Source organism: Schistocerca serialis, chromosome 6 (genome assembly GCF_023864345.2).
Source record: "Schistocerca serialis cubense isolate TAMUIC-IGC-003099 chromosome 6, iqSchSeri2.2, whole genome shotgun sequence".
Lineage (NCBI taxonomy): Eukaryota > Metazoa > Arthropoda > Insecta > Orthoptera > Acrididae > Schistocerca > Schistocerca serialis.
In genome coordinates, this window is record NC_064643.1 from 348394268 (window position 1) to 348421218 (window position 26951).

The 26951-nt window shown below is 38.3% G+C and overlaps 1 protein-coding gene across 2 annotated transcripts; it reads right to left on the reverse strand.

The window, feature by feature from the left end:
* Positions 1-1552: 1552 nt before the first annotated feature.
* On the reverse strand, positions 1553-26534 carry LOC126483778 (thioredoxin reductase-like selenoprotein T homolog CG3887). 2 transcript variants are annotated; one of them, XM_050106934.1, is made up of 4 exons: positions 26316-26534; positions 4786-4915; positions 3705-3900; positions 1553-3626 (listed from the first exon to the last, which is right to left on the reverse strand). In XM_050106934.1, exons 1-4 carry the CDS (start codon positions 26474-26476, stop codon positions 3502-3504), a joined length of 612 nt encoding a protein of 203 aa, XP_049962891.1. In that variant the 5' UTR covers positions 26477-26534; the 3' UTR covers positions 1553-3501. The 2 variants fall into 2 exon arrangements, with proteins under 2 accessions (XP_049962891.1, XP_049962892.1); XM_050106935.1 differs by lacking the exon at positions 26316-26534 and adding an exon at positions 23420-24038.
* Between the last annotated feature and the right edge of the window lie 417 nt (positions 26535-26951).

Consider the following 26951-nt stretch of genomic DNA (forward strand, 5'->3'; position numbering starts at 1 on the left):
AAAGAATTTGTGATCATGCACTCCATTCCAACTCTAGTGATGCCTATGTGCATTGGTCAATGTACAATTTTATGATTTATGCCTGAGATCCTTTTGAGATTAAGTTGTGTCTCACCGACCAAGCTTACAGCATTCTTCGGCAACAGTGTGTACTCATCAACACGGGTGCCAGCGAGGAAGATAGGGTTGGTATCAGTGATTACCCTTATGTCATCCTCCACTTTGGCTGGCCAGCAGAGGCCACATGTTTTCGCAAGATGGCACACGGCCATGTGGCGGCAGCCTTTGTGCAATGCCTGCACTGAGCACCTGACCCCCACTGACCTTGGCCAAAGTTTCATGGCAGACTCCAATGACGGCACACAGGCATAACGAAAACCATCTCACCTGGTGTATCATCTGTGCTGATTGAAACTGCCAACCTCTCTGTACATTACCAAATTCTTCCTGCAGGCCAGTTTAGCTGCACTGACCAGCACCACCACCACCACCTCATTGCACCTCACCAAGCAACAGTCAGAGAATGCAACATCCACACCAGGCGGTCAGTTAACCTGCAGATGGCATGCTGTGATGTTATGGAAACCTGATTGATATTTGTCTAGTAGGTTGTTTGTAGTTAGGTAGTTTGTTAGTTGGGCATGGACTATTTATTCTAAGGTCTTAGTCAGTGAAATAAGAATGCAAATAGGTTGGTAATCAGAGGGTGATGTGGCATCATCATTTTTGGACAGTGGCTTAACTAATCCCTGTTTTCAGAACTCAGGGAAAACACTTGTCATTAAGGAGGGTTGAAGATATCTGTTATAGTGGGCAGTAATGCATCAAGAAGAAGCTTCATCATGACATTGTGTCTAGCAGACGCTGATGTGACAAGTGCTTTGGCTTTTTTGACAGTACTGCAAGTAACAAGCTTCAGATGGAATCTGTCGTGGTCACAGTCATTTACCCCCATGAAATAATCAATGAGTTTCTGTTTCAGTTGTGGTTGTAGGTAATATGAAGTACCAGTTAAGTTATTTGGCTGGGATAATTGGATCAACTGTAGCTTCTACTTTGTCTGTACCAAGACCAGGCAGGTTTTTGCTTAGGACTATTTCTGTTGTCGGTTAATGTATGGGCTTGCCTTAATTTTACACTTCTCACAGCTTGGCTGACTCTGTTCTGCTTGTAACCTATATGATTCTGAAGCACAGGATGCAGTTTTCATACCCAATGTGCAGCGTCTCTTGAGATTCATGAGTTGTTTTAGTTCATCAGTTAGCCAAGATGCTATATTTATGATACAGTTGAGTAAGTTTGTTGGTAAATCCATTAAGTTTTTGGTTTATGTTGCAGAAGGGAATAGGAGATTAAAATTTTAATTATTGTGTATTATTAACTATTGCATGATATACTGAATTAATTTTATGGCAGAATGCACACACAAAAGTAAGTTATGATTAGGCAAGCTTTCGGAGCCATTGAAGGGGAAGGAAGAGTGGTGAAGGAAAAGGACTGGAGAGGTCTAGGAAAAGGGGTAGATTTCAGGAAAGTCATCCAGGACTGCATGTCAATTTTTAGACATTAAACAGAGTATTTAATGTGGTTTCATTTTCTGTCTGGAATTACAGCTGCAAGTAAATTTTGTAACAAAACTAGTCATGTGCACTCCTACAAGGATTCCCCACAGTACACTAATGCTAACTCCAACAGTTTCCAGTCAAAACTTACGTGTATACTTTTTCCAATGAAGAGAACTGCATCTACCCAGAGATGGTGATGCCTTAGCAAAAGATGAAGTAAGGTATACTCATTAACAAATCAGTGTTTTTCTATTTATTATGCAAATACAATAGACATGCAAATCAAGTTGACATTAACAGAAATTTTTTCCAAAAATGTTTTTATTCATTTTACAGTTACACCAACCGAAAGAACTATCACGTTTCAGTACACAGATGTCCCATACTGCACATATTTTGTCTATATACTGTAGGGAAAATTGAGTTTAACTGTGATTTCTTGTTTGTACCCCTCATTCCAAATGACAGTTGCTGCTTTACAAGTAGTCAGAATGCAAGTAAGTTTGGAAAGGCATATCCATGAACAGGGATGCATTGGAAGTACGGAAGAAGAGAGTTCAGCATCTTGTCAATGATTAAGTCACTAGATACAGAACATAAGCTCAAATTTGGGGAAAGAAACTGGCTGTGTACCTTTCAAAGAAACCACTTAGAAATTTGTAAACATGAAATGTAGTAAGGGGGAAGGGAAAGGACGAACAGGAAATCATGACAACTAGCTGCACAGCGCAATGACAAAAGTTGAAAATTTGTGCCAGACTGTGACTCAAACCAAGATTTACTATTTCTCATGAGTGCCTTACTCTAACCACTTTGGCCAATCAGACAAGGCCGCCAACTGACCAAATTTCCAACTTGTTGCTTGCTGCACTGCAGGCATTCCTTGCCCATTAACCTCTACTCACAAATCCTTTTCCCCACATGAGTTTGGACAATGATTGTGCAGTCGCACTAAAACAAAGGTTGAGGAGCCGTTGCCCTCTGTTTTAGAGATGTATATATCTGAGTAATGTCTAACAAAACAGACACCGCTCAGATATTTACTCAGAAATTTGATTGAAGAGTGGGCTCCATTTAAAGAACAATATTGTTTCGACCAGGCTGCTCTACTACCCGGTTTCAGCTGTATGCACATTCTCAGCTGCGCCTACTAACATAAGTTGGGAATGTGCACACACTTGGAACCATCTAGCAGTGCTTAATAAAGTACTCATTTAAACCAACAGCCTGGTGAAAACCATGTAAAACCTAAACCTTGTTGACAGGCCAGGGACCTGAACCATCACCCTCCCAAATGTAGATGATACTCTCCACACACACACACACACACACACACCGTTCAAAGTGCACTTTTCATTACAACTTCACTCAGTTACTGTCAATGTTCCAAAATCTGGCTGTCCGTTTTTCTTCCTTCCGTAATTACGTACAATAGGTCATACCCAATTTTGAAGAAATGGCTTATTTTACAAGTATAAAAATAACTAGCAAATGTACTGAGTAATGAAAACAGAATGTATTTGAAACAATACTTGATATAGCGACACAAATGTAAAGAAAAATTAATTCTAGCAGAAGTGAATATTATGTGGTCCATTTAAATAATGCATTAGACAAGACTGATTTAATGCTATCGTATTTTGTTTCAGCATATTTAAATATACCCTCTTTTCTCTCTCTCTCTCTCTCTCTCTCTCTCTCTCTCTCTCACACACACACACACACACACACACACACACACACACACACACACAGTATTATCTATTGTATATAAATCTCTCAACAAAATAAATAATAAATATTTCACATTTAACACAGGCTTCTTAGGTAACATAAACATGTTCACACTCTATAATGGTATCACAGTTGTTAAATAACATTATAAAATACATTTCACAGGGCTGTGGCACAACACTCTTCCAACAGGTTTTGAAACTTATTTAGGAAAGTTAGGTTTTAGGTCAGCTTTATTTTGGAACTGTAATGTATTATCAATTATCTGGAAGAGTTCTGGAGGTTGCGGTATTCTTCCTGTTTCCAATTTTGACCACACCGGAACATCTAGAAATAATAAATTAACCATTTTTACTCTTCTAGACATTATCGACAATGCAGGGAAAAACTTCAGCCTGTACTCACCATTAAATGTTATTTCAAAAGCTCCAGTGGACATCAGCATGCTTTCAAATGAATTGCACATAAAATACACCATCATGGAAGAATAAATCTTATTGTCAATGCACCATGACCACCATACTGGTTGAGCAATTTGAAATATTTCAAAGATGTTGAAACCAGTAATAATTAAAAATATGAGGGAAAGTCTGGAAACAGACTAAAAGAAGAGAGAGAGAAACTGTCAGTAACACTACACAATAAGTACAAAATTTTACAAAACTCACAAATTGACAACAAATCCAGAGCAGTTATGTTCTACTATATGATTTTTAATTCAGCCACATCATCGACAGATATCAGATGGACTGCTTTTCTCTGTCTACGCGGTGCACTAACAGACACTGGACCAATGCCTTTTTCATATCCTTGAGTGTCCGGAACTTCTGCAGGGCTATACAGCCTTGTTATATTGGATGGGCTTATCTAAGTAACAGTGACACAACTATTGACTGCCAAAACTGTGCAGTTATGCACAGTGAACAGTGTGTGTGTAATGTAAGCTCAAACCATAGCTGTCATATTGCAATTCATCTGTTACTGTACCTGACCCATTTACGAGTACATTAGGAAACTTACAGCACCATCTATCAGTAAAATTTTTGTTAGATTTTTTTTTTTTTGTTCCATGATGCTCCCCCCCCCCCCCCCCCTCCCCTTCCCCTGCATCTACAATATTCTGTTCAAATCTGACATCATTCTGAGTAGTGGATTTCTTTCTACAGTGTTTTAAAACTGGACCTTTAATTATGGACACCCTGTACACTGTTCATCTCTTTTTGCATTTTTCAAATTTACAAATCGTATTATATCACAAACCTTAAGAAGTAACTGATTTTACCAGAATAAAAATAAAATAAATAAGACTGACAACTGTCATTATGTAATTTATGGACAAATTATTCTAGATCATTAAACAGCATGTGCCACTGACAACTTAATCCTTAACACTTAAAAACATCCATTTTGTATTTTATTTCAATTAGAAACTCTACACAAAATGCAACATTGCAAACAAAATACACTAGAATCACCAGTGACTTACCAGTATCCTAGATATAAACAGACTTAATCTGGGAGGCTGATAATTTTCTCCCTCAACACGAATATGGGGATACTTCTGCTGTATTATATTAGCATACTCTTGAAATGCTTTCTCATATCCACACGAGTAGCTGAAATTAAATGAAATATTGTTTACATCTAACAATAAGTAACTACACAGCAAGTCAATATAGATATAGTGTGTTGTTTTTTCGTCAAAATGGGTAGCAATATGTCAAATCTCTATGTGAATATGTATAAACTATACATTTCATTTATGATATAGAAGGAATTCCCTACAAGAGACAGCCACAATAGAATGGTACATAAAAATTACATTTGCAACAATACTGCAGCGACAGAAGCGTTGCTATTACCCATTTACACCAGCGGATCAGTGAGGAATCTGCCCACTGCATAAAGTCATCCTGTGTACGGCACACTATGAGAGGCTGTGCAGAAAAATATGAGCCGCATTTTCCCACAGCTTCATCTATGTGTTTTGCATATCAGAGGTGATAAAATACTGTGTCCTGCATATTTTATGACATTCAGATCAAGTAAATGAGCTGGCCAGTACTTTCGTGCCATATCCACCTCATCTACTATCTTAACATTGTGGGCAGTTCTGTGAGGCATAAATCCTTCCAACCATCAAAATAACAGCAGGATGCAGAGCACATCACAACTCAGAGAAGTCTTAAAATATCTCTCTAGGATCTAAGTAAATACCATTCTAATGCAGGCATGCCTCAACTGCAAATACCTACTGTGACTTCACACTGATCATGACACCTGCATAAACAATGGCATTTTGGTATACTTAGGACATTTATTTCCAGGTCAGCTGGTGTCAAAAACACTTAATAACCTGAAACACAATAATTCAAAAACATCACCCAGCCTCACTGCCATTTGTTCCCGTCACAATGTCTAGTAAACCACTGCAATCTGCCATGACAGTGGGCAGAAGTGGAACACCTTGCTTGAACTTTGAGTATGCACTGTGACACTGAAGTCATGGATAGCTCTGGAGCAAATATGAATGCCTGAAGTATTTGCAACTATTCTTCCTCTGTTAACAGCAAGTTTTCTCACCTGTGATATGACAATTTTTCTCATTCCTATTGTACACATAATGGTGGAATCACTTTCACTCACCTGAAGTTACCCAGCTGTCTCCACCCCACAATCATAATACTTAAAATCAGCTCCTTCAATTAATGGACTAGGATTTTAAGCTAGTTCTGTCTTTACAAATTCCTTCCATCTCTTCTGAGGTCTTCCAATGTTTCTTCTCCCGTATGATTAACAATCTAAGGCTAATTATCAGAAATTTGTTACAGTACTTGTTTATTTTCTCCAAGACTGCATCTACCTCTACTTCTCACGATGGTGTTTTGTTTACTTTCTTATAAGTTGTTTTCTACAATAACCTCTTTTTCTTCTTGGGACTGTCATTCTGGTGCTCTGTATTCAACATAAGGTTCTTTTCTTGGCACACACCACATGGTGCCATAGAAAAGAAGTAGATAGACTATAGAAATTTATAGAACTGTATTCTTTATTCTTGGCACATTTTTTTCTAAAATGTATAATGGATAGTGACACACACACACACACACACACACACACACACACACACACACACACTGAGGTGACAAAAATCATGGGATAGCCATATTCACATGCGTAAATGATGGTAATATCATGTACACACTGTGTAAAAGGACAGTGCATTGGCAGAGCTGTCATTTGTACACAGGTGATTGATATGAAGAGATTTGTGATGTGATTATGGCCGTACACAATGGGAATTACAAGATGGATGTTAAATGTGGAATGGTACAAGAAGGTTAATAGAAGTGATCCACAAAACTACTGTCCAATATCCTCAACACTGATCTGTTGTACAATCTTAGAACATATTCTGCACTGAAACACAGTGAGGTATCTTGAACAGAATGACCTCCTCAGTGCCAACCAGCGTGGATTTCGAAAACACTGATCTTGTGAAACCCAACTTGCACTTTTCTCACATGACACACTGAAAGCTCTGGATCAAGGCAACCAGGTAGATGCACCATTTCTTGATTTGGTTGGTTGGTTTGTGGGATTGAAGGGACCAGACTACAAGGGCCATAGGTCCCGTTTCTTGATTTCCGAAAAGCATTTGATTCAGTATTGCACCTATGCTTATTGCCAAAAGTATGATCATATGGGATATCAAGCGAAATTTGTGAGTGAACAGAGGACTTTTTGGTATACCTTGATGTAACACTTTGTATGGATATGAAATGGAATGATCACATAGGTTCAGTCATGGGTAAAGCAGGTGGTAGACTTCAGTTTATTGGTAGGGTACTGGGGAAGTGCAATCAGTCTACAAAGGAGATTACTTACAAACTACTCGTGCAACCAGTTCTAGAATACTGCTCGAGTGTATGGGACCAGTACCAGATAGGACCAACAGGAGATATTGAGCATATATAGAGAAGGGCAGCACGAATGGTCACAGGTTTGTTTACTTCGTGGAAGAGTGTCACAAATATACTGAAGGAACTGAACAGGAAGACTCTTGAAGATAGACAAAAACTACCCTGAGAAAGCCTATTAACAAAGTTTCAAGAACCGTACTCTATGAATATACTACAACTCCCTGTGCATTGCTCACATAGGGATCATGAGGATAAGATTAGAATAGTCGCTACATGCATTGAGGCATTCAAACAATCATTCTTCCCACACTCCATACATGAATGGTACAGGAAGAAAATCTAATAACTGGTACAATGGGCCATACCATCTGCCATGCACCTTATGGTAGTTGGAGCTAGATGCATGGGACATTCCATTTCGGAAACTTCAATATTGCAAGATCCACAGCATCAAGAGTGCACTGAGAATACCAAATTTCAGGAATATTCTCTCACCATAGACAATGCAGTGGCCGACAGCCTTCATGTTACAACTGAGAGCAGTGTCATTTCATTTAAAAGCATTGTCAGTGCTAAGGGACTAGCAATGCTGTGTGAAATAACTGCAGAAATCAATGTGGGACATTTGATGTGCATATCCATTAGAACAGTGCAGCAAAATATGGCATAAACGGGTTACAGAAACAGACAACTGGTGAGAGTGCCTTTGCTAACAGCATGACTCGCCTGCAGCACCTCTCCTGGGCTTGTGTGACCATATCGGTTGGACCCTAGATGACTGGAAAACTGTGGCCTGATCAGACGGGTACCCATTTCAGTTGGTATGAGCTTATGGTACGGTTCAAGTGTGGTGCAGACCCCATGAAGCCATGGACCCCAAGTTGTCAACAAGGCATTGTACTAGCTGGTGGTGGCTCCATAATGGCATGGGCTGTGTTTACTTGGAATGGACTGGGTCCTCTGGTCCAGCTGAACTAATCATTGACTGGAAATAGTCATGTTCAGCTACTTGGTGACCATTTGCAGCCATTCATCGACTTCATGTTCCCAAATGACGACGTCATGTCACTGGACCACGATTGTTCACAACTGGTTTGAGAAACGTTCTGAACAATTTGAGCAAATGATACGGCCATCCACGTTTCCAGACACGAATTTCATTGAGAATTTGTGGGTTATAATTGAGAGGTCAGTTTGTGTCAACAAATCCTGCACTGGCAAAACTTTCACAATTATGGATGCCTATAGAGGCAATACAGCTCAATGTTTCTGCAGGGGACTTTCAACAACTTCTTGAGTCTGTGACATGTTGAGTTGCTGCACTGTGCCAGGCAAAAGGAGGTCTGACATGATATTAGAAGGTAGCCCACGACTTTTGCCACCTTAGTGTACATGGTATTTCTAAGCATTAAGTCTAATATGACAACCCAAATAGCTGCACAACATTACTTGCTCTAATACCATGTTATCTAAAACAGTTTTACATTGGACTGGATCTTTGCTACAGTCCAAAAAGCATTTTATTTACATATGGTCCAAAGTATCACCTGTAGCATTTGCATGCATATTTACTTAGTACGTTATACAAGTAGATGTCAACTGGTACTTTAACTGGCATAACTGAAATATAATGTCTGAAGATGACTAACCTCAATCAAAACCAGAACCGTTTAAGCACAGAAAAACTAAATGCAGACTATACATAAATCAAATACTTCCTTCGTTGCAACTGATTGTTGTTTATTTCTCCAAACATCATCTTTAAGATAACTGATATAAATATTCAGGTATTATTTTATAATGTCTTTCCAGCAGAATTATTCACTGTATGCACACTACGACTTGTTATCTTTCACCATTGGCATCCTATTGGGGGTCATGCCCTAAGATTGACTGCAGCTTATTTTACTGTTGTGTATGCAACTAAAACAGACATGGGTACCTCATTGACACATAACATTTATCAAAATGTGTATATAAAATGTAATCCATGCTTCTGCATATTATGTGTAAACAAGTACAAAGGAAACCCCGCAATCAGGGCTTGGAGACCACATGATGGTTGACTGACTGCCGTGTCATATGCATTTTTCATCGGATGCAGTAGGCGGGACATGGGGTCAGCATACTGCACTCCCGGCTGTTGTCAACATTCAAACCTCGCATCCACTATTTCTTGCTGAAGCAGCTCCTCAATTTGCATCATGAGGCTCTGTGGACCACAGTCCAGTCCTCCCACCATGGAAAAGTTGCTGGTTGTACCAGGAATCGAACCCAAGATCCCAGCATGAAAGTCTGTCACACTCATCACTCAACTGTGGTTGCAGACACGTAAATGAGACATACTAGAATTTTCAGCAAAGAGTAGGTAACTGACAGCTTGACATATGGCCATAATCATCATTTCTGTCTACAATACTATACACAGATTGACAACTCATTTCGCAAAACTTGTATTACAGTTCCTCTTATCAGCAATTTTTTTATGTACTGGTGGTTTACAGAAATATTGAGACCAACTATTGAGTTCTTTATATGCAAGAAGGTATAAATTTATTTTGCAAACTGCACTTAAACAATTGCATCATTTGTTGAAACCCTATGTACAAAAGTCACTGAAAATACTGAGTCAAACAAAATATCTATTGTGGCTTTCTGCAGTTACTTGCTAAAAGCCCCATTTACAACTTATTTGTGTAATCCTGTTAGACTTATTTCTGTACACTATGAATGATAAGTCAGTATCAGTGAAATGCAATAAGGAAATTTATCTATCTTTTCAGCAGACAGTGACATCTAGCAACCTGATAGGTCCCTACACATGACAGTATTTCCTCAACAATTCTTTTTTATTACCCTTGTAATGTCTTTCTGCTGAAGAAAACAAGACAACAATAATTTTCAAGCTTGTGTCATACAGTCATTATCTTTACACAATGGCAAGGTGAAAAATTCGCTGCCTCCAATAGAAATAGTTTTTTTAGGCCAAAAAAGCATTTCTGCATCAAAATAGACTCCTTTCAGTTCAATTCAATTTGTCCAACAGTTTTCCAGTGAATAATTCTAGCTCTGAAGTATACAACTCTCATCTGCAGCTGCCATAAACTTGTTATTGGAGTTTGATGAATAGTGTAGCTGTTCTAACATTTTTCACCGCAAATACCTCAGTTTTTGCATTGCTAAAGTATCTTTTGTGGGTAGATGGATAGTCCTAATAAAAGATTACCCCTTTTTTCCAAATCATGCCTATCCTTATTTATTTTTCATTCAGATGGTCCAGAAAACTTACACCGTACATTGCTTGACCCTTTTAACAGCAACTGATGTGAAGAATCTCTCTTGTATACCTGAAGCCATCAGATATCTTTCTGGCAAGTGAAATCAGCTTCATGTTTGGTGGAAGACTGCCAACTGCCACCTACTGCTTTGAGAACTGTTTTTGTTTTTTTTCTATTGAGAAGTACTGGACTCACATTTCATTCACAGCAACAAATTCCATGCAAAAAATCAGTTGCATTATTTTTGCAGCTGTCCAACCAATGCTGAGAAATATTTTTGCATTTGGTTCTGATTAGCGTTCAACTAATAAAGCTTTTGCTATGTCTATGGTATCAGCTTGTTTTGCACACTTTATTTACTGATTACCCTTCACCATACTGCCCACTTTATTTTCATCTGTGGCTTTAGTTTATCACATGGGCCAGCTTCAACAGAAGAAAGATCACATTTGAATTAGTCATTTTTAAGCGCCAAAAATGAAGGAGCAGACTCCTTAAAAATTATTTCAGCAACTTGGATGAATTTTCATTTCCAATAATGAGTGCACGATATTCCAGTTTATCTATACAAATGAAATGTACACAATATGCATGCTTCACGAAGCTGTACTAATAAAATACTTTGTATTTGACAGGCATTTACTCATTATGATAAGCACACTGGTGTACAATAATTTTCAGCCAAACTCACTGATACAATTATACTTTTAAAAAAAAAAAAACACAACTTTGCTGTCATGCTCTTCAGAAGTACGTTTCTGACTGGAAACTTCACCAGGTCTTTGTCTATGGTTTAAAATCTACCTGAGTGGCAAGTACTACTCATAGTCAGAAACACCCTGTACAATGATACACTGAATATATTGTATCAACAACCCACTATCATAATTTGTATCACTAATGTCTCTACTCATGCCTCAAATACCAAACTACATTTCTGACAGTTTGGTAGTCTTATAATATGAGTCAATAACATAATTAAATAATTTTCTTGTCCCTCTAAGTAATATACATGCATTTTTTAAATATTAACCAGATCCTACACTTTTGAAGCAGGATATAAGTTGTAATCACCATCAAATTTCTGTAAAAACAACGAGACCTTTAAATAAAACAACTCCCAGATAACTGCACATCAGGTAAAAAATTATCTATAATCAATACATCTTGTATCTTAACCAGTATCAAAGTTAATATTACAGCAAAACATCTTTAGTGGGATAAACATTTTTAGAACATGTGTTACTACACAGTTTCAAATTGAATGTCTTCTGTAAAATAAAAATTACTCGACAAAACCTAGTGCACCTTAGGAATCAGCAAAGCATAGTCACTGTGTGAATAGTAAGACTTTGGAGATAATGTCCTATTTAGTAATTCTGATAAGTGATACATAATTACTGCTTGAAAGTGTAAAAAGGAAAAAAAAGTATTTATTTACACTACATGTGAAATTGCAATAATTGGAGATGCTTCACTTATTTATTGTGAAGGTGTAACAATCTGTTCATTGATATCAGCACCTGTATGAGGCTCAGAACATTTTGCTAGGTACTGTAGATTTGGTTTTATACACAGCTATAATTTGCGCAAGGTCTTTCAACATCAAAAAATGTGAAATCAGATACCCTACATTTAAGCGGTCAGTCACTGTATAGGGAACTTCAGAATATGAAAACATGTTTTGAGAACACATAAGAATAATCAAGAGTTGTAAAATATGAATAGAACACGCAAAATCATGTTGAAAATAACAACAATGTGAATTAGTAATTTTACCACCAAGGTTTTGCAGAGGTAGCACACTTCGTTGTGTCTCTTCCCCAACTTGCAGCAGTCAGTTCTTAGTACAGTTCTCCAGGCTTTTCCATGATTCAACAAGCTATCATCACTTACATTCTAGGTGCAATGGAAAGATTTAGAATATCGAAATCATTACAGTCTTTACTTCAGCCAGGGGCTGTCTTTCTCAGTCTGTGATAAGATGGAATAACTTTTTTTTTTTTCGTTTCAACACTCAGATCACTTGATATCCTTTGAAAAGATGAATATAAATTGAAGACATTATACAAGAAGGGTGATGAGAAGCATAATGTCATATTCTGGCAACGGTGCCACTTACATGAAGATCTTTATAAAGAGGGCAATGACTACGCTGGAAACAACAGTTCAAAATTATGGGAGTATGGAAATATAAACAAATTGCTAGCATTCTTTGCAGACCCATTGAGTCTGTACTTTAATGTTTATGGAGAAAGTGAAAGTCATTTAATTTCTCAAAAAATAAGTCAAAATTTTGTTATAATATGGCCCATTAAGAAAAATGTATGTGTATTAATATCAATAGTCCGCATATAATTACTTGTTGTGGAATACAACTCATTCTTCACCTTCTAGTACGTATCTGACACTTACACACCCAAACCTCCAAATGTCAGACACTCAGATCAATACCAAATGTTGTATTCCAATAGAGTATGAACCAAAACACCGATTTAGTTCATGCTGTGTGCTGTCATCGAGTAGAACATGTAGAAATGGTAACTGAAAGTATCACCAGAGCTACGGTGCAAAAGAGCATACCTGTGATTGACTGTATTGCACATCTGACGTGGGTGAGAAGGTGGAGCATTCAAACACCACTGATGACAGTTTTTTTGTGGAAGAACATTTTCCTGACATGTAAAAGGACTTTCCCAAGTCTGTAGCAATGTTCTTTTGGCAATCTGCTTTTGCTTAGTTAGTTGAATGTTATGTACTTCTTATTAATCTTATTGTTTTGTTTATTAATAATAATTATTATTACAATTACTTCTGCACATGCGACGTAATTGTTTCTTTATTTTTATGTTCTGACTGTACATTGTGTGAAACTACAAATGTACTCTACAGGTTTACTACTTTCAAAGAAATGAAGCAAAAGCAGGCTTTATTGCTGTAAACTACAAATAGCCCTTTTACACGTCATAAACATGTTGTCCCATACAACATTTTCATGCATTAATACAGTAAAAAAATTTATTATCATTGGAGTTTGAACGTGGAACCTTTGGTACGAAAATCTAACGCTCTATTAACTTCGCCATGGGAGCAACGTAAGTTACCTACTCACTGCTATGCTTTTGATGTTCTACCCAGTTCTGGTATTACTTCTAATTACCATTTATGCCAGTTCTGCTGGACAACAGCACATGGTATGAACTGTATCAGAGTTTGGGTTGATACTCTATCGGCATACAATGATCTGGGTGTCTGACATCTGGGTGTAAGAGCTGATTAACATTTCTGTAACACTTTTGTCAATGAAATGTATTCATGGCTCCCCATGGGTACAATATGATCCCGATGCTCAAAAATGTTATGTAACAATATCCAAGAACAAATTGTTTTAAGTGTTATGTACACAATCTCTCTCTGTATACAGGTGCCATAGTGTCATGTGTTACTGAGGAAGCATAGTCTGTTATTTATGATCCACAACTGAACTGAGATAAGTGCTCAGTCCTGTTGCCCTGATGATTCAAGACAATTGTGTGGGATGAATAATCACAGCTCTGATGTATTTATCTGCTCATTATGCACTACAACATTTAATACGATATTATGCTCCTAGACATTTACTCAGTTTCTGCTGGATGGTTAGACACTACTTCTAATGTTGTCTGCTAATTTAGGAAAATACTGCAAGAACAACTATGACCATATCACATTTTCCCAAAGCACACCTAAGTGTATTTTATTGTGATACATGTTCCATAGATCCATTTTTGCATGGTGACAAATGGATGTGGAACAAGTCAAAACATTTAATTCATTAGTATGTTCATATCATTAAGGACCAGAAACAAAGATTAAGAATGCAAATTCGAAAATGATAACAAAAAACACAATTAGTAATTACACTCATAAGCAGATGTTAAGTTGCAATTTTCAGATATAATCTATACAGTTATTTATAAGTAAAAAATATTATCTTCTTGACTTACAGAACACAAATTAACGTAACAAAGGTAGCAAGATATATTGAAGCAGGAATACACAGAAATACATGGGAAATAATCTTGCTTATCTCTGCTAAAGAATTCCTCTAGACTATAGAAACTTTTTTTCAAGCAAGAACTCTTATAGCTTCCTTTTAAATAGCAAATTATTACCGTGTAGACACTTAATATTACTTGGAAATGCACTGCAGATTTTTGTGTTTGTGTGTTTTACATCTTTTTGTAATAGCGACAAATTTTTCAGGTCACAGTGTATGTCACATTTTCTTCCTGTGTTAGGACCCACTCATTTCATACTGAGAGGGGCAGTGAAGCATGAATTTCACGATCAAAGAGAGATATTGGGAGTGGTTAGTATCCTTATTTTCTTAAAAAGGTTACGACATTCTTGGAGGCACTCCACATGAAATTTGAACAATGTTTTTCTGACTTGCAAAGAATTTTTTCAACAGCGGTTAATTGCCCCAGAAGATTATTACACAACACATAAGTGAGTGGAAGTAGCCAAAGAAGGCAGATTTTGAAACACTCATGTCCCCAATTTTGGCAAATGTTGCTGAGCTAAGCCTTTTCATCAATGTTTATCTCTTGTGGGCTTTTGTGACCAGAGTGGAAATGAATGTAACTGATTTTTCTGAGGTTTATTGAGACAGAGTTTATGCTGAGTCAGTTTAGTACATCTGAAAGTAACTAGTTCGCCTTTAGCTCTGTGTCAGTGGATGTTTTATTGTCTATCACAAGACTTATGTCATCTGCAAACATTGTAAAGTTGCTTGCTTTGTTTGAGGACAGAGGTAGGTGGTTAAGTTATACGAGAAATAGCAGAGTAGACCCCCGACACAATCTCATAGAACTCCATAATCTACTGTTCCCCAGTCAGATTCTAACTCTCCTACCTGCGTGTTGTTACCATCAAACACTATTTTCTGCCCTGTACATAGGATCTGAGCCAATTGTTCTTTTGTCTGCAGATTCCACAGAGGCTTGCTTTCTCTATGAGTACCTCTGCTGGTGACAATGTGTTCAGAACGCTGATTTTTAGAGCACCAGCCACTTTAGATGTGCCATACTGCATCTTCCTTATGAAGCTTAACTTAATATTACCCCAGAAATTTTTGGTATGCTATATCTTTATCTCTAGTGATGCCACTGTTTTGACTGAGGGTTTGTTCTGTTTTGTTTTGCAACACTAAATCTTAAATGTGTTACAAATATGCATATAACAAATATAATTGCATGACTCTCTTTGAAATAATGATTTAGTTTGCGAGGTGTATAACTGGAGGTACCTTCTCATATTCAGGAGGGTGGAGGCTCATATTCAGACAAATGCCAGGATAATTCCTGCAACAAGGCACTAATCAACCACATGTCCGTCCTTCATTAAGAGTGTGTGTGTGTGTGTGTGTGTGTGTGTGTGTGTGTGTGTGTGTGTGTGTGTGTGCGCGTGTCCGCTAATCTCTCTCTCTCTCTCTCAGAAACTTATGTTTTTCACCGTATTACACTGAAAAATCCTGTATTATTGTGCAATGATCCTTGGCCAAATAAATTACTAATACTAATCCTGAAATATTTTAATTTTACCAAAAGCAGCATTCATTTGAGAAAACTGTAAAACAACAAGCACACAAAGGCTCAATCCTTCAGGATTGATACACACATTAAAAGTACAAAAACTGTTAATGGCTTCCAGAAACCTAGAATCTGATCAACCTGACCCTCTCTCTAAACCCTGTTCATCACTGATGGAGGTTAACTAACACTTTCAAAAGTTTGGAATAATTTTTTTCTATTTTTGATGTATCTATTGGCAGTGCTGGAATTTCAGTTCCTGAAGTAATGGATAGCTATTACATCATCTTTTGATTCTGCATATTGCCATCTAGTACTTCTCATATATTTTCATGCAATTCATTGAAATATCTGCCATTTTTTAGTATTTTAAATTATTTTCTTACTTTATTCCTTTTTTGTCTTTAGAATTTTGTTCCCTTGCACAAGGACACTAACGACAATGCTGTTGTGTGCCCCGACAGTACAAAACATTATTGCCTTCTTGAGAACTCAAGGTCAACAGTTATGATTACTACAGCATTCCATTTTTTGCAGTGACACATAAATTAAAGGAACATGACAGAACAAAGTTTCAAATGTGAAAAAACACATTATTTTTCATTACTGCTGCATCTGAATTCAGATGCCACCGAACAACACTAACAGCCGTAACATAAATAAAATTTTGTGTCTTAAGTGTTCTGCATCCAGAATACAACCCCAGCAAATTAAGTTCCTGATATTCTTTCCAAGACTGTGTATATTTCAATATCTACTTTCTAGAGCACAGCTTGTCTTTCAATGTATTGTGTAGTAGTATCTGTCTTCCAGTATTGGGTGCATGTATGTCCCCATTCCAGCAGTCCTGATGGATACACATTCCTCTAGACTTTATGCCAAATACTTTCCTACACTATAACCACAGCCCTTTTCCAAATTATGTCCCACAACAACTTATGTAAGTGCCATTTGAAACCAGCACAGAATAACTGCTCACAAGCTCAGTTCACCAAATTGGCATAATGCTTCACCATTTTTTTTGTTTTTTATTTTTTTGTAAATGCTTGTTTGTTGGGTCACCACTACTGCTGTAGCTGTGTAATTTCACCCATTTCAACACAGATGTATGTACTAGAAAGAATTCAAATTCATTTCCCAAGTTTTATCACTGATGGATATGTTACCGAACTATCATTCAGTCACTTCTGGAGACCGTTTTTAGAAAGTTATGAAGTAGTTTTGTTTGACAATAATTTTTAAAAATTGAATGTCCTTAATTTATTGCCCCCTGCAACTAAATCCACTCTCATGACCTTGGTGCCATTGGGATGTTTAACTTTCGTTATCCTTTTTCAAACAATTGTAGGGTCAGAGTGAATCTTTTGTTTTTCCAGTAACTTTAGCAGGCGAGTCCATTGACAAGAAGTACAATCTCACTGCAGGTTTCATCCTCATTCTGAACATCACAGATGTGTTTGTTGCCTATAATGCTAACATATGACTTCAATTTCAAGTACAATAATGCTGAACATCACACTGAATGGATGCAAAGATAGAATTTCAAGTTACAACAAACTTTTTGTAGCAAGGACTGTGTGAGGTCATTAGTCTTCAGAAGTGATTTTTAATGAAAACTTTTCTGCAAGTGTACACCTGTTTGCATGATCATCTTCGACAGAATCCGTTATAATCAACTATTATTGGTTTTCTATCTTCAGCTTATGGCAATGAAAAGAGTTGTTTTACACCACACACATTTCGCTTAACAAAGCATCTTCTGTGATCAATTTCATTGAATTACATTCATTTTCACATTCATCTATCTACAGAGCCTACGTAGCGAACATTTTCTGATCTTCCACAGTGAAATTCAGCCAGAAAGAAGAGTAAGTAATGAGTAATGTACGGAATGCAAGATTGTCAAGGTGCCAGATACTGATTTTGTTTACAGTGTTGACAACAACAGTGACAAAAGATGAACATCTTCCAAGGATGGTAAAATGAATGAAGTGAGTGAGTTTGTTTGCAATATGATTTTATCTAGAAGTGGAGGGTAAGAGATGAGGTACTGACAGGATTGAAGCTGTGGAGATGAGTCGTGAGTTGTGCTTGGATAGCTCAGTTAGTAGAGCACTTGCCTGAGAAAGTCAAAGGCCCTGAGTTTGAGTCTTGATCCGGCACACAATTTTAATCTGCCAGGAGGTTTCAATATGATTGCAATTGTTCACAAATTCAGATACTCTATCAGAATTTCAGTTACAAGTGCACATTATACTGTTGGGTATGGTATGATACGGAAACAACACACAGGCACTAAACTTTCACATCACCTTCATAGGCTTAACTCTTTGACAGCTGTTTATGAGTTAATTTCCCATGCTCCGCCACCCCTTGGGTGTTGTTGACCAGAGTTTAAACAAGGCCTTCGAGTTTTTCTTCAATATTACTGAGAAGTTAGCTTGGGCCTCCTTCCCAATTGCTAATGACCAGTACAGATCTGAGCGCAGACCGCACCGTATCCCAATAGCTTTTCACTTTTCTCACTGCTAAGTTATTTTCAGATTCTTTGTCTGTTGTGGACTCAGTTTGCTAGATTAAGCTATGCTTTAATTCTTAATGTTCTTCAGGGCTTGTGCCTTGATCACTGTGAAAGAGATAGTCGAGATATTCAAGAAGAGAAACAGTGAGAAAGTATGATTGGATATTGAAATAAGTGATAACTCCTCCACAGATTCTGATAGCATCAGTTTCAAGCCATCTATGTCAGCAAGAGTGTGTTTCGGCAAAATTATCCAATAAATCTTTCGAGTCTGAAAGCAATAGTAACTTTTGGCAAATGTTAAAAAACTGGATCAGAATTATTGATTGAAAAGCTATCTGTACATTTCTGTAGATTAGTAAATTTACTGAAAAACTTCAAAATCAGCAACTAATTTTCACATCTGCAATAGTGCTCACCTCGGCAGTGACAAATTTTAAAGAGTAACAAAAGGAGAATTTGTAGAAAGCACTCCACAAATATTTAGTGCAGTGTGACCCAGACCACTCTGCTAACATCAGTCCAGGTAGAAGCTCAAACACATGTTACTGCATGTAGACACATTAGGTAATACTGAAGTAATGTTCAACTCAGCATGTCTGCAGCAGACAATTTAAGAAATGAATTAATAGGTACCCACAAATCATGAAGTGTACTGTATGAACGAGTCCTCATGAATTCAGTAATTTAGTGCTCTTTGGAGTTTACTACTGGCCGATGGCAAAATGAATGTAGGTGCTTATGAAAAGATTGTAAACAGGCTTCCCAAAATGTAGTGGCCATTTGAAATGGAACATTTCCTTTATCATCTTGAAAATACTCTTACTTACAAACAAAAACAAGTGTATCATAGTTCAAAGGAAATATGATACATATACTGGCCTGGCCTGCTCAAAGCCATTACCTGGAGTCCACTGAAAAATCTGCAAGACGATGTAAAATGTTGATGGAAGGCCAAATCAATTTGTTCAAACACTTGGCAAAATTAATACCTGTGTTTCAGGAAACTAATTTTGCCTGCAATGTACTACAAGTTAGTGGAAATCATATCCAAGATTAAGCACTGCAGTAATAGCAAAATGCTATATGCTATGAACTATGTAAACCCCAGTCCATGATTTCCCAAACTGTGTTCCGCAGAACACTGGTGTTCCACAGGCAGCGAATAAATGCTCCACAAAAACATGGTGTTTTTTACGTGTTTTCTTACTTTTTAATATTGTATTATAGTTTCTGTGTTATCAGTTAGGAGTTAAAATTGAAGTAATCACTGAATAAAACAAGTTTTTTCTCATTTCTGAAAAAAATTTATTAACCTTCAAAATAAACAAGCTGTTCCATCAGAAGAAAAGTTTGGGAACCCCAGCCCTAGTGTGATATATGAGAGGAACTAGAGACTCGAATATGATCAGGTTAAATAAATAAATGAATTATAGCTTTATAACTGGCAGTTTGAAAATGGAGAACGTGGGTATCCAAATAATTTTGGCAATATAATTTGCAATAAATGAGTTCACACCAACATTCACTGGATGCAAGACAACAAATGCTATGGAAATAGGTTGCAAAAGGGTGGTGAAGAGAGGTACATTCTTTTGCCCAATTTGCATTGCTGCTGTCTATCAACAAGGAAACACTCGCTATTCAACTGAGAGCTGTCTATAAAACAAGATGTACTAAAAAGGAGTCAAATCACATCTAAAAGCAATTACAACACAGGAAAGGAAGGGTGACAGATGTTACATCTGAGAATAAAAACCACTGCTACAGAGAAACTGGAGAACCACTTCAATTTTCTGTCAGTTGTTCACCAAGACAAGAAGCAAAAAATTTGAAAGAACATGGTTGCCGTGGGGAGCCAGAAGGAGGTGGCATTCTACAAGAAGCAACTGTCTGCAAAGCTTAACAATCACAATGTGGTGGTGACTTGTTACATAAAATATGAGGAAATAGTGTGTTGTAGTTCCGGTAGGTGACAGTAATATACAACACAGTTCCACTGAATGATCAAGTTACAGGTGTCCAGGTTATATTTGGAGAAGCCAGGAGAACCAGTCATGCCCCAGAATCACTGCCTGTCATTGGTGGGGATGGAACCACATCAACGAAATTTCGTTTACAATCTGACTGTGAGAGGCGATCTGGCTTCTCCGGGGTTACTGGAGTAGCCTTGTCCTGATTCTTCCTCTCCTCCTACTTTGCAACCTTTGGTGGCCGAGATTCATGTGAGGGCCTATGCATGGGGGGGTGTGGGGACAGATGAAGAGTGGGCAGTGCTGCATTGCCCAAGTTGCAGCTGCTACAGTCCTCTGATCTATGGGCAGAGCGGTCCCAAGAGGGAGTTGTGTCATTGGTGTATGTTGGAGGAGAAAGCTGCTTCTCTGGCTGGGTACAGGATGTGGTTCATAAACACGGTGCTGCGGGTACCACAAGCATGCAGTATACAGTTGTTGTTCATTTGTTTGCTTTGAAGTCAAAAGTGATGTTCAGTTCAGCCTAGTTACCCACACATTCCAGCACCAGCTGTCACTTGTAACACATCTGCAGGGCGGCAAGATACTTATTTAGCTCACTTGTGTTTTCTTCGTAGTATGCATTGCTTATATTTTGTGCGAGTTTTGTTAGTGTAAATTCAGGCAGTCTGCAGCTCAGTGTCACTTCTTCTGAACACCCAGCTACACAGGAAGGTATCAGCGTATATTGATGATGTGTCAGGAGGGTAACCAGTTGCATATCTATGTATATGTTGGCTATCATAGTTTACTTTTTCAGTTAGTCTTGCTACATGTGCATGTTGTGTGTGAATGCAGGAGGAACTGGCTGCAGTTCACGAACAGGAACTACATTCATGTGGTTTTGGCTCTGATTAGCCACCTTCAGGGGAGTAGTGGTGGCGGAGAGTCTTGTGCGTTGCTTGGGACACCTCAGATGTCGCTTGTTTCGCCCATGGGCTCTGCTGCCAAGGGGCCTCCTAGTGTACCCGATGCGGTGGATCTGCCTTCGCAACAGGGTGAGTGGGGGTGTGAGCTTCAATGTTAGGTGCATTATGGAGCCCCTTAGGAAGATCCAGTGCTGGGAAGAAAGTTAAGTGCACTCAGTATGTCTGCTGGACGGTCTAACCCGTCACGTGGGGACAGCCTTGCCTGCAACTATTGAGCACGCACGGTGCAGTTGTCTGCAAATTGTGGCTCATGTTGGTACCAATGATGCCTGTCACATCCCTGAATCCCAATTCAGTTTTACAAAAAGCAATCTACGGCACTGGCCCCTTACTTAGCCTGCGTTTATTGCGAATCTCTTGCCCAGTGCCAAGTTCCAAGTGACTGGAAAAAAGCAGTGGTGACTTCTATATACAACATGGGTAAAAGAATGGACCCGAAAATTTCAGACCAACAACTTTAACAGTGGTTTGCTGTAGAATACTAGAACATACTCTGAGTCCCAGTATAATAAATTTCCTGGAGACCGAAAAGCTTATGTCCCTCAATCAGCACAGTTTAGAAAACATTGCTCATGTGAAACTCAGCTTGCCCTTTTCTCACATGTACACTGAACTAAGGATGAAGGCAACAGGCAGATTCCATATTTCTAGATTTCCAAAATCATTTTACACGGTACCTCAAATGCAGACTGTTAATGAAGGTACAAGCATATGGAATAGGCTCCCTGATGTGTGAGTGGCTCAAAGACTTCTTAAGTAGTAGAACCCAGTATGTTGTCCCCGATGGCAAGTGTTAATCAGAGACTAGAGTATTGTGAGGAGTGCCCCAAGAAAGTGTCATAGGACTGTGTTTAATATCTACATACATAAAAGAATTAGTGGACAGCAATCTGGTTGTTTACTAATGATGCTGTGGTGTATGGAGTGACTGTAGGATGATATAAGTTGCTAGACAAAATTTTTAGTTGATATGATGAATGGCAGCTGGCTCTAAATGCAGAAAAATGTACATTGATATGGATGAGTAGGAAAAACAAATGCATAATATTTGTATACAGAATTAGTAGTGTCCTGTTTGACATAGTCGTGTTTAAATACATGGGCATAACATAGCAAAGCAGAAATGGAACAAGCATGTGAGGATTATCATACTGTGATTCACCTGTAAAGGAAACCATGTATATGACACTAGTGCGACCTATACTTGAGTACTGCTCGAGCGTTTGGAATCCATACCAGGTCAGATTAAAAGAAGACATCAAAGCAATTTAGAGGTGGGTGGGTAGACATGTTACCGGCAGGCTCAAACAGTACACAAGTAATATGGAGATGCTTTGGGACTTCAAATGGGAATCCCTGGATGGAAGGCGACATCCTTGTTTGAGGAACACTAGTGAGTAAATTTAGAATTGAGATGTGGCATTTGCACCTGACTACAGAACTATCCTACTGCTGCCAACATAGATTTCGTATAAGGACCATGAAGATAAGGTATGAGACATTAGGGCTAATATGGAGGCATGTACACAGTTGTTTTCCCTCTCTCTATCTGTGAGTGGAACAGGAAAGGAAATGATTAATAGCGGTATCGGGTACCTTCCATCACGCACCACATGGTGACTTGCAGAATATGTATGTACATGCAGAGGAGGGTGGAGGGTAGTAGTTTGGGGAAAATTGATGTAGATAGGGCGATGGTTGTGACTTTCGCATAATGGTTCATCATGCCAACACAATGTAGGAATTAGCATTTGCCTTAGTATATGACAGGCAGGCAATAGATTTATATTCTTGTATCTTCTTATCTTTCCTGAAGAATGGGCAAACATGCAGGATGGTGTTCTTTACAACTGATACACAAAGGCAGATATTCACAAGAACTACCTTCTCGGAGTGACCATCTGCTGTTTCCACACTTTGGATCTGCTGTGCAGCAGGTTGACATATGACTAATGTGTACGCTTCGGAAGCACCTCATGGCTGGTGGGTCACACCTGTACCCTATGACTAACTTTTCTTAGGAGATTTTCTTCAAAAATTAAAATGACAATGGGTGTATCTGTAAGATTTTCCTTGGGACCATTTTCGTATGTGCTAGACGAAACGTATGCCTTGCCATTCGAAATTTGCCCATAGTTCCTCATCTGTCTGGAGTGTAATGTATTTATGTAAGATGATTCCTTGGACCTCATTCAAAGTTTTATGTGGGGTAATGGTCACTAGTATATCACCTAATTATTTACATGTCTGAGTTGGTCTAGATTGTGCAGCATAGGCGGCTTTAATCAGTAGTAACTCATTGTGCATCTTCAATGTGTTCACAAGAATTAATGGTTTTGTCACAGTAAAAGTATCTCCCAACTATTCAAGTGCATATCAGGTACTGGATAAATCGTTTCCTCCCAATCATCTGATTTGTCCCACTTTCCATGGAGTAGCCAGAGTAGGAAAAAGAGTACGATAATAAGTGTCCAAACTGAATCTTCTAGACCTGTCTGATGAGATAGCCAGATCAGTATGCTCTTTGTATTCGTTGAATTTGATATGTCTGACATGCAAAAGCCTGCTCTGATTCCACTCACTCTGATCGAGGGCTCTCCCCACAGGTACCACCTCTCCACTGCAAAGGTCATCTGGAACGGCGGCCATAGCTGGGAGTCTTGTTGCTCCAGGAAGATGGGCATCTATTCCCTGGCATGTATGGTGAGCTAGCAGCTCAGGCATCAGCAATGAGATCACTGTGTTGTCAGGTGGTTCTACCAAAAGGGTTTGTTCTAAGAACTGTCGAATTTGCACAGCAGCCAGTATCATTGGATGACACGATAGCATCCTGCCATCAACGTGATAGCAGAAAGATGTCATTGGACCCTTAAGGCAGCTCTAAAGTGCCTAAGTGAGACATGGACAAAGGCCCTTCCCTTGGTCCTTCATCCATTATACACGCCAGACACCAGGGCATTGTTAGCAGAGATGGTTTATAGGGAGCTGTTACGTATCCTGGCAAACTAGGTCAGAGTTGCACTGCTGCCACCCACAGTGGAACTGCCACAGTTAGTACACCATTTCCAACACAACGAAGCAAAGATTGGTCACCTGCCTGCTTTTCACCATGTAACCCATTTGAATGGAGTATTTCAAATTGTCACAATTTATTATTTTAGAATTAAATAAATGAGGAAACAAATTTTAAAAAAGTTTACTCAGATCCTGCAGCAATCAATCCTGATGATTACGTGAGTAGGGTGTCCTACCTAGTATGAGGAAATTCTAATGGCAACAGAGCTGATAATTACTACTCTGAAAGTATTTTCTGTGTGTCTATATTAAAGCCATGAATACCATAATTACCCTCACAGCAAATTTTCTAAAACAAAGAACGCCATTCCTGATGTGTAAGCAAATAGATAACGTAGGATGTAGACAAACAGATAGATTGAAAATTACCAGGGACTGGAGGAAGTGGTGTTGTGGTGTTCTCCTCCGTTATATACATTACATTTGCACATTAAATGCCCGGTTGGGCATGACGAGGCCAATATGAAACAAATGACAAAATAAAAAATGGGAGATCTGCAGAAACAAATGTGAATGTAACAGAAAGACAAAAAATTATAGACAGAATAGCTAAATCAAATGATGTAGATTACCACATGAAGAAACAGCAACTAACACAAATTATGATATGCTACTGGCATTAACATATGCCTATGAAAATTTAGACAGAATTTGGACTCTGATATCAGATTGTATGCTAACTGAGAGGTGTTTCATCGGATTATTTGATAAATAAAAACATAATACACCACCAGTGACAGAACAAAATATAATAAGGATGTATTTTATAAAGTGAAGATAGCAAAAGTATCTGCAATGTTTAGTAGGCAGTAATTTCAGTTTAGAAGTTTAACTATTAAGAGAAAAGTAATGGCTTATTTTCTTGGTACAGTGTTTGTAAACACAATGAAAATTTAATGAAGAAAAAAAAGACTAAAAGTGATATACAACCAGAGGGCTTTACAGGATCCACAGCTGTGGAAGAACTGTTATCAGCACACGAGGAACAGCAAAGCATAAACTAACACCATGGGAAAGTAAAACTGAGAAACGATGCGGACATCTGGTAGGTCTTATTAATAGCAGTGTTCCATCAGAAAATAACTACAATAAACATCCCTACCCCATTTCTGTGAGAAAGATACAGAGCTCAAATTTTCTGTATGCACTGTAATACACATTTGAAGCCGTATACTTTACATAGAAAGGTGTCACTTGCTGACATTTCAAGTCAGATATTACCCATAATTTTTGCTTGTAAGATACATTGAACAGCAACTAACAAATTGGGTGTCTGAGCAATAATTGTAGGCTATGTCAAGAAGCAACTGGCAGCCTGAGTGTCTGGGCCGTAATTATGCAACCATCCAGAAAGAATTATCGCTTCCTGCAGTGAAACAGAGTTTCATTAGTCTTGAAACCAGCACATAAAATTGCATTCGAATAACGATTACTGTGTCAATTGCTGGCGACACTGTGCCGTAAGTGAACTGGGTAGCATCAATACGAATAGTGTATTAGGGACGCACTTCACTTCATTATTCTGGGCTGGACAATTTGATTCCATACTTCCTACATCCCTCGCCCACAGGATTACCACAGGAGACGTACACACACGACACACTTCATCAAAAACACTAATCACGTTTTGAGCGTGTATTTTACACAAATCACATACGTTCATTGCAACGACACACTAAATTCAGAAACTGATGCCCTTAATTACCAGTAGTGAAATTTCAATACAGGTCCGGTCAGTCTGTCAATTTTTGTTACTGGTATTTGTTTTTCTATGCTTGCACTGGTCGACGAAAAGAGATCTTTAACAGACACATATACAAAAATTGTAAACAGACAAAATACGGCACACGCACCCCACTGTGCCATAACGCTAAACCCCTACCATGTGACACATTCATAATAACCAGAGCTACTACAGCGTGAAGCTGTACACAAACCAAGGATGTTAATAGCAAACGAGATAACACACCAGCAGTGATCTCTTTGTTTCCTTAACAAATGTAATAATGTTCAAATACCGTTCACTAAAAATCACATCTGTTGTAGTTCATAAAATATAAAAATCTATACGGCAGGTCAACTTGCTGTTTCGATAATACCAATTGTTATCAAACACTAAATATAATGACACATAAACAAAATGTTCGCATCTATCACATCTGTGCACCTGAACATAAGCATGCGACAACTATCTGGCAATCATACTCCCTACATCTACTTTTTTATTATACAGACCACCGTACGAGTGGGGAGGGTGTGATAGAATAATTTCCCTCCCTTCCTGTCCTAGTCGCAAGTGGTATGGCCGCAAATGGCTTTACACCCACTGTCCTTGTGGCAC

Coding starts and splice junctions, on each gene's coding strand:
- LOC126483778 (XM_050106934.1), bottom strand. CDS start 26,476: ATGGCACAGTGGGGTGCGTGTGCCGTATTTTGTCTGTTTACAATTTTT. Junction 3,901..4,785: donor TGTTTATATCTAGGATACTG/GTAAGTCACTGG, acceptor CTCTTCTTTTAG/TCTGTTTCCAGACTTTCCCT. Junction 3,627..3,704: donor TTTTGAAATAACATTTAATG/GTGAGTACAGGC, acceptor TATTATTTCTAG/ATGTTCCGGTGTGGTCAAAA.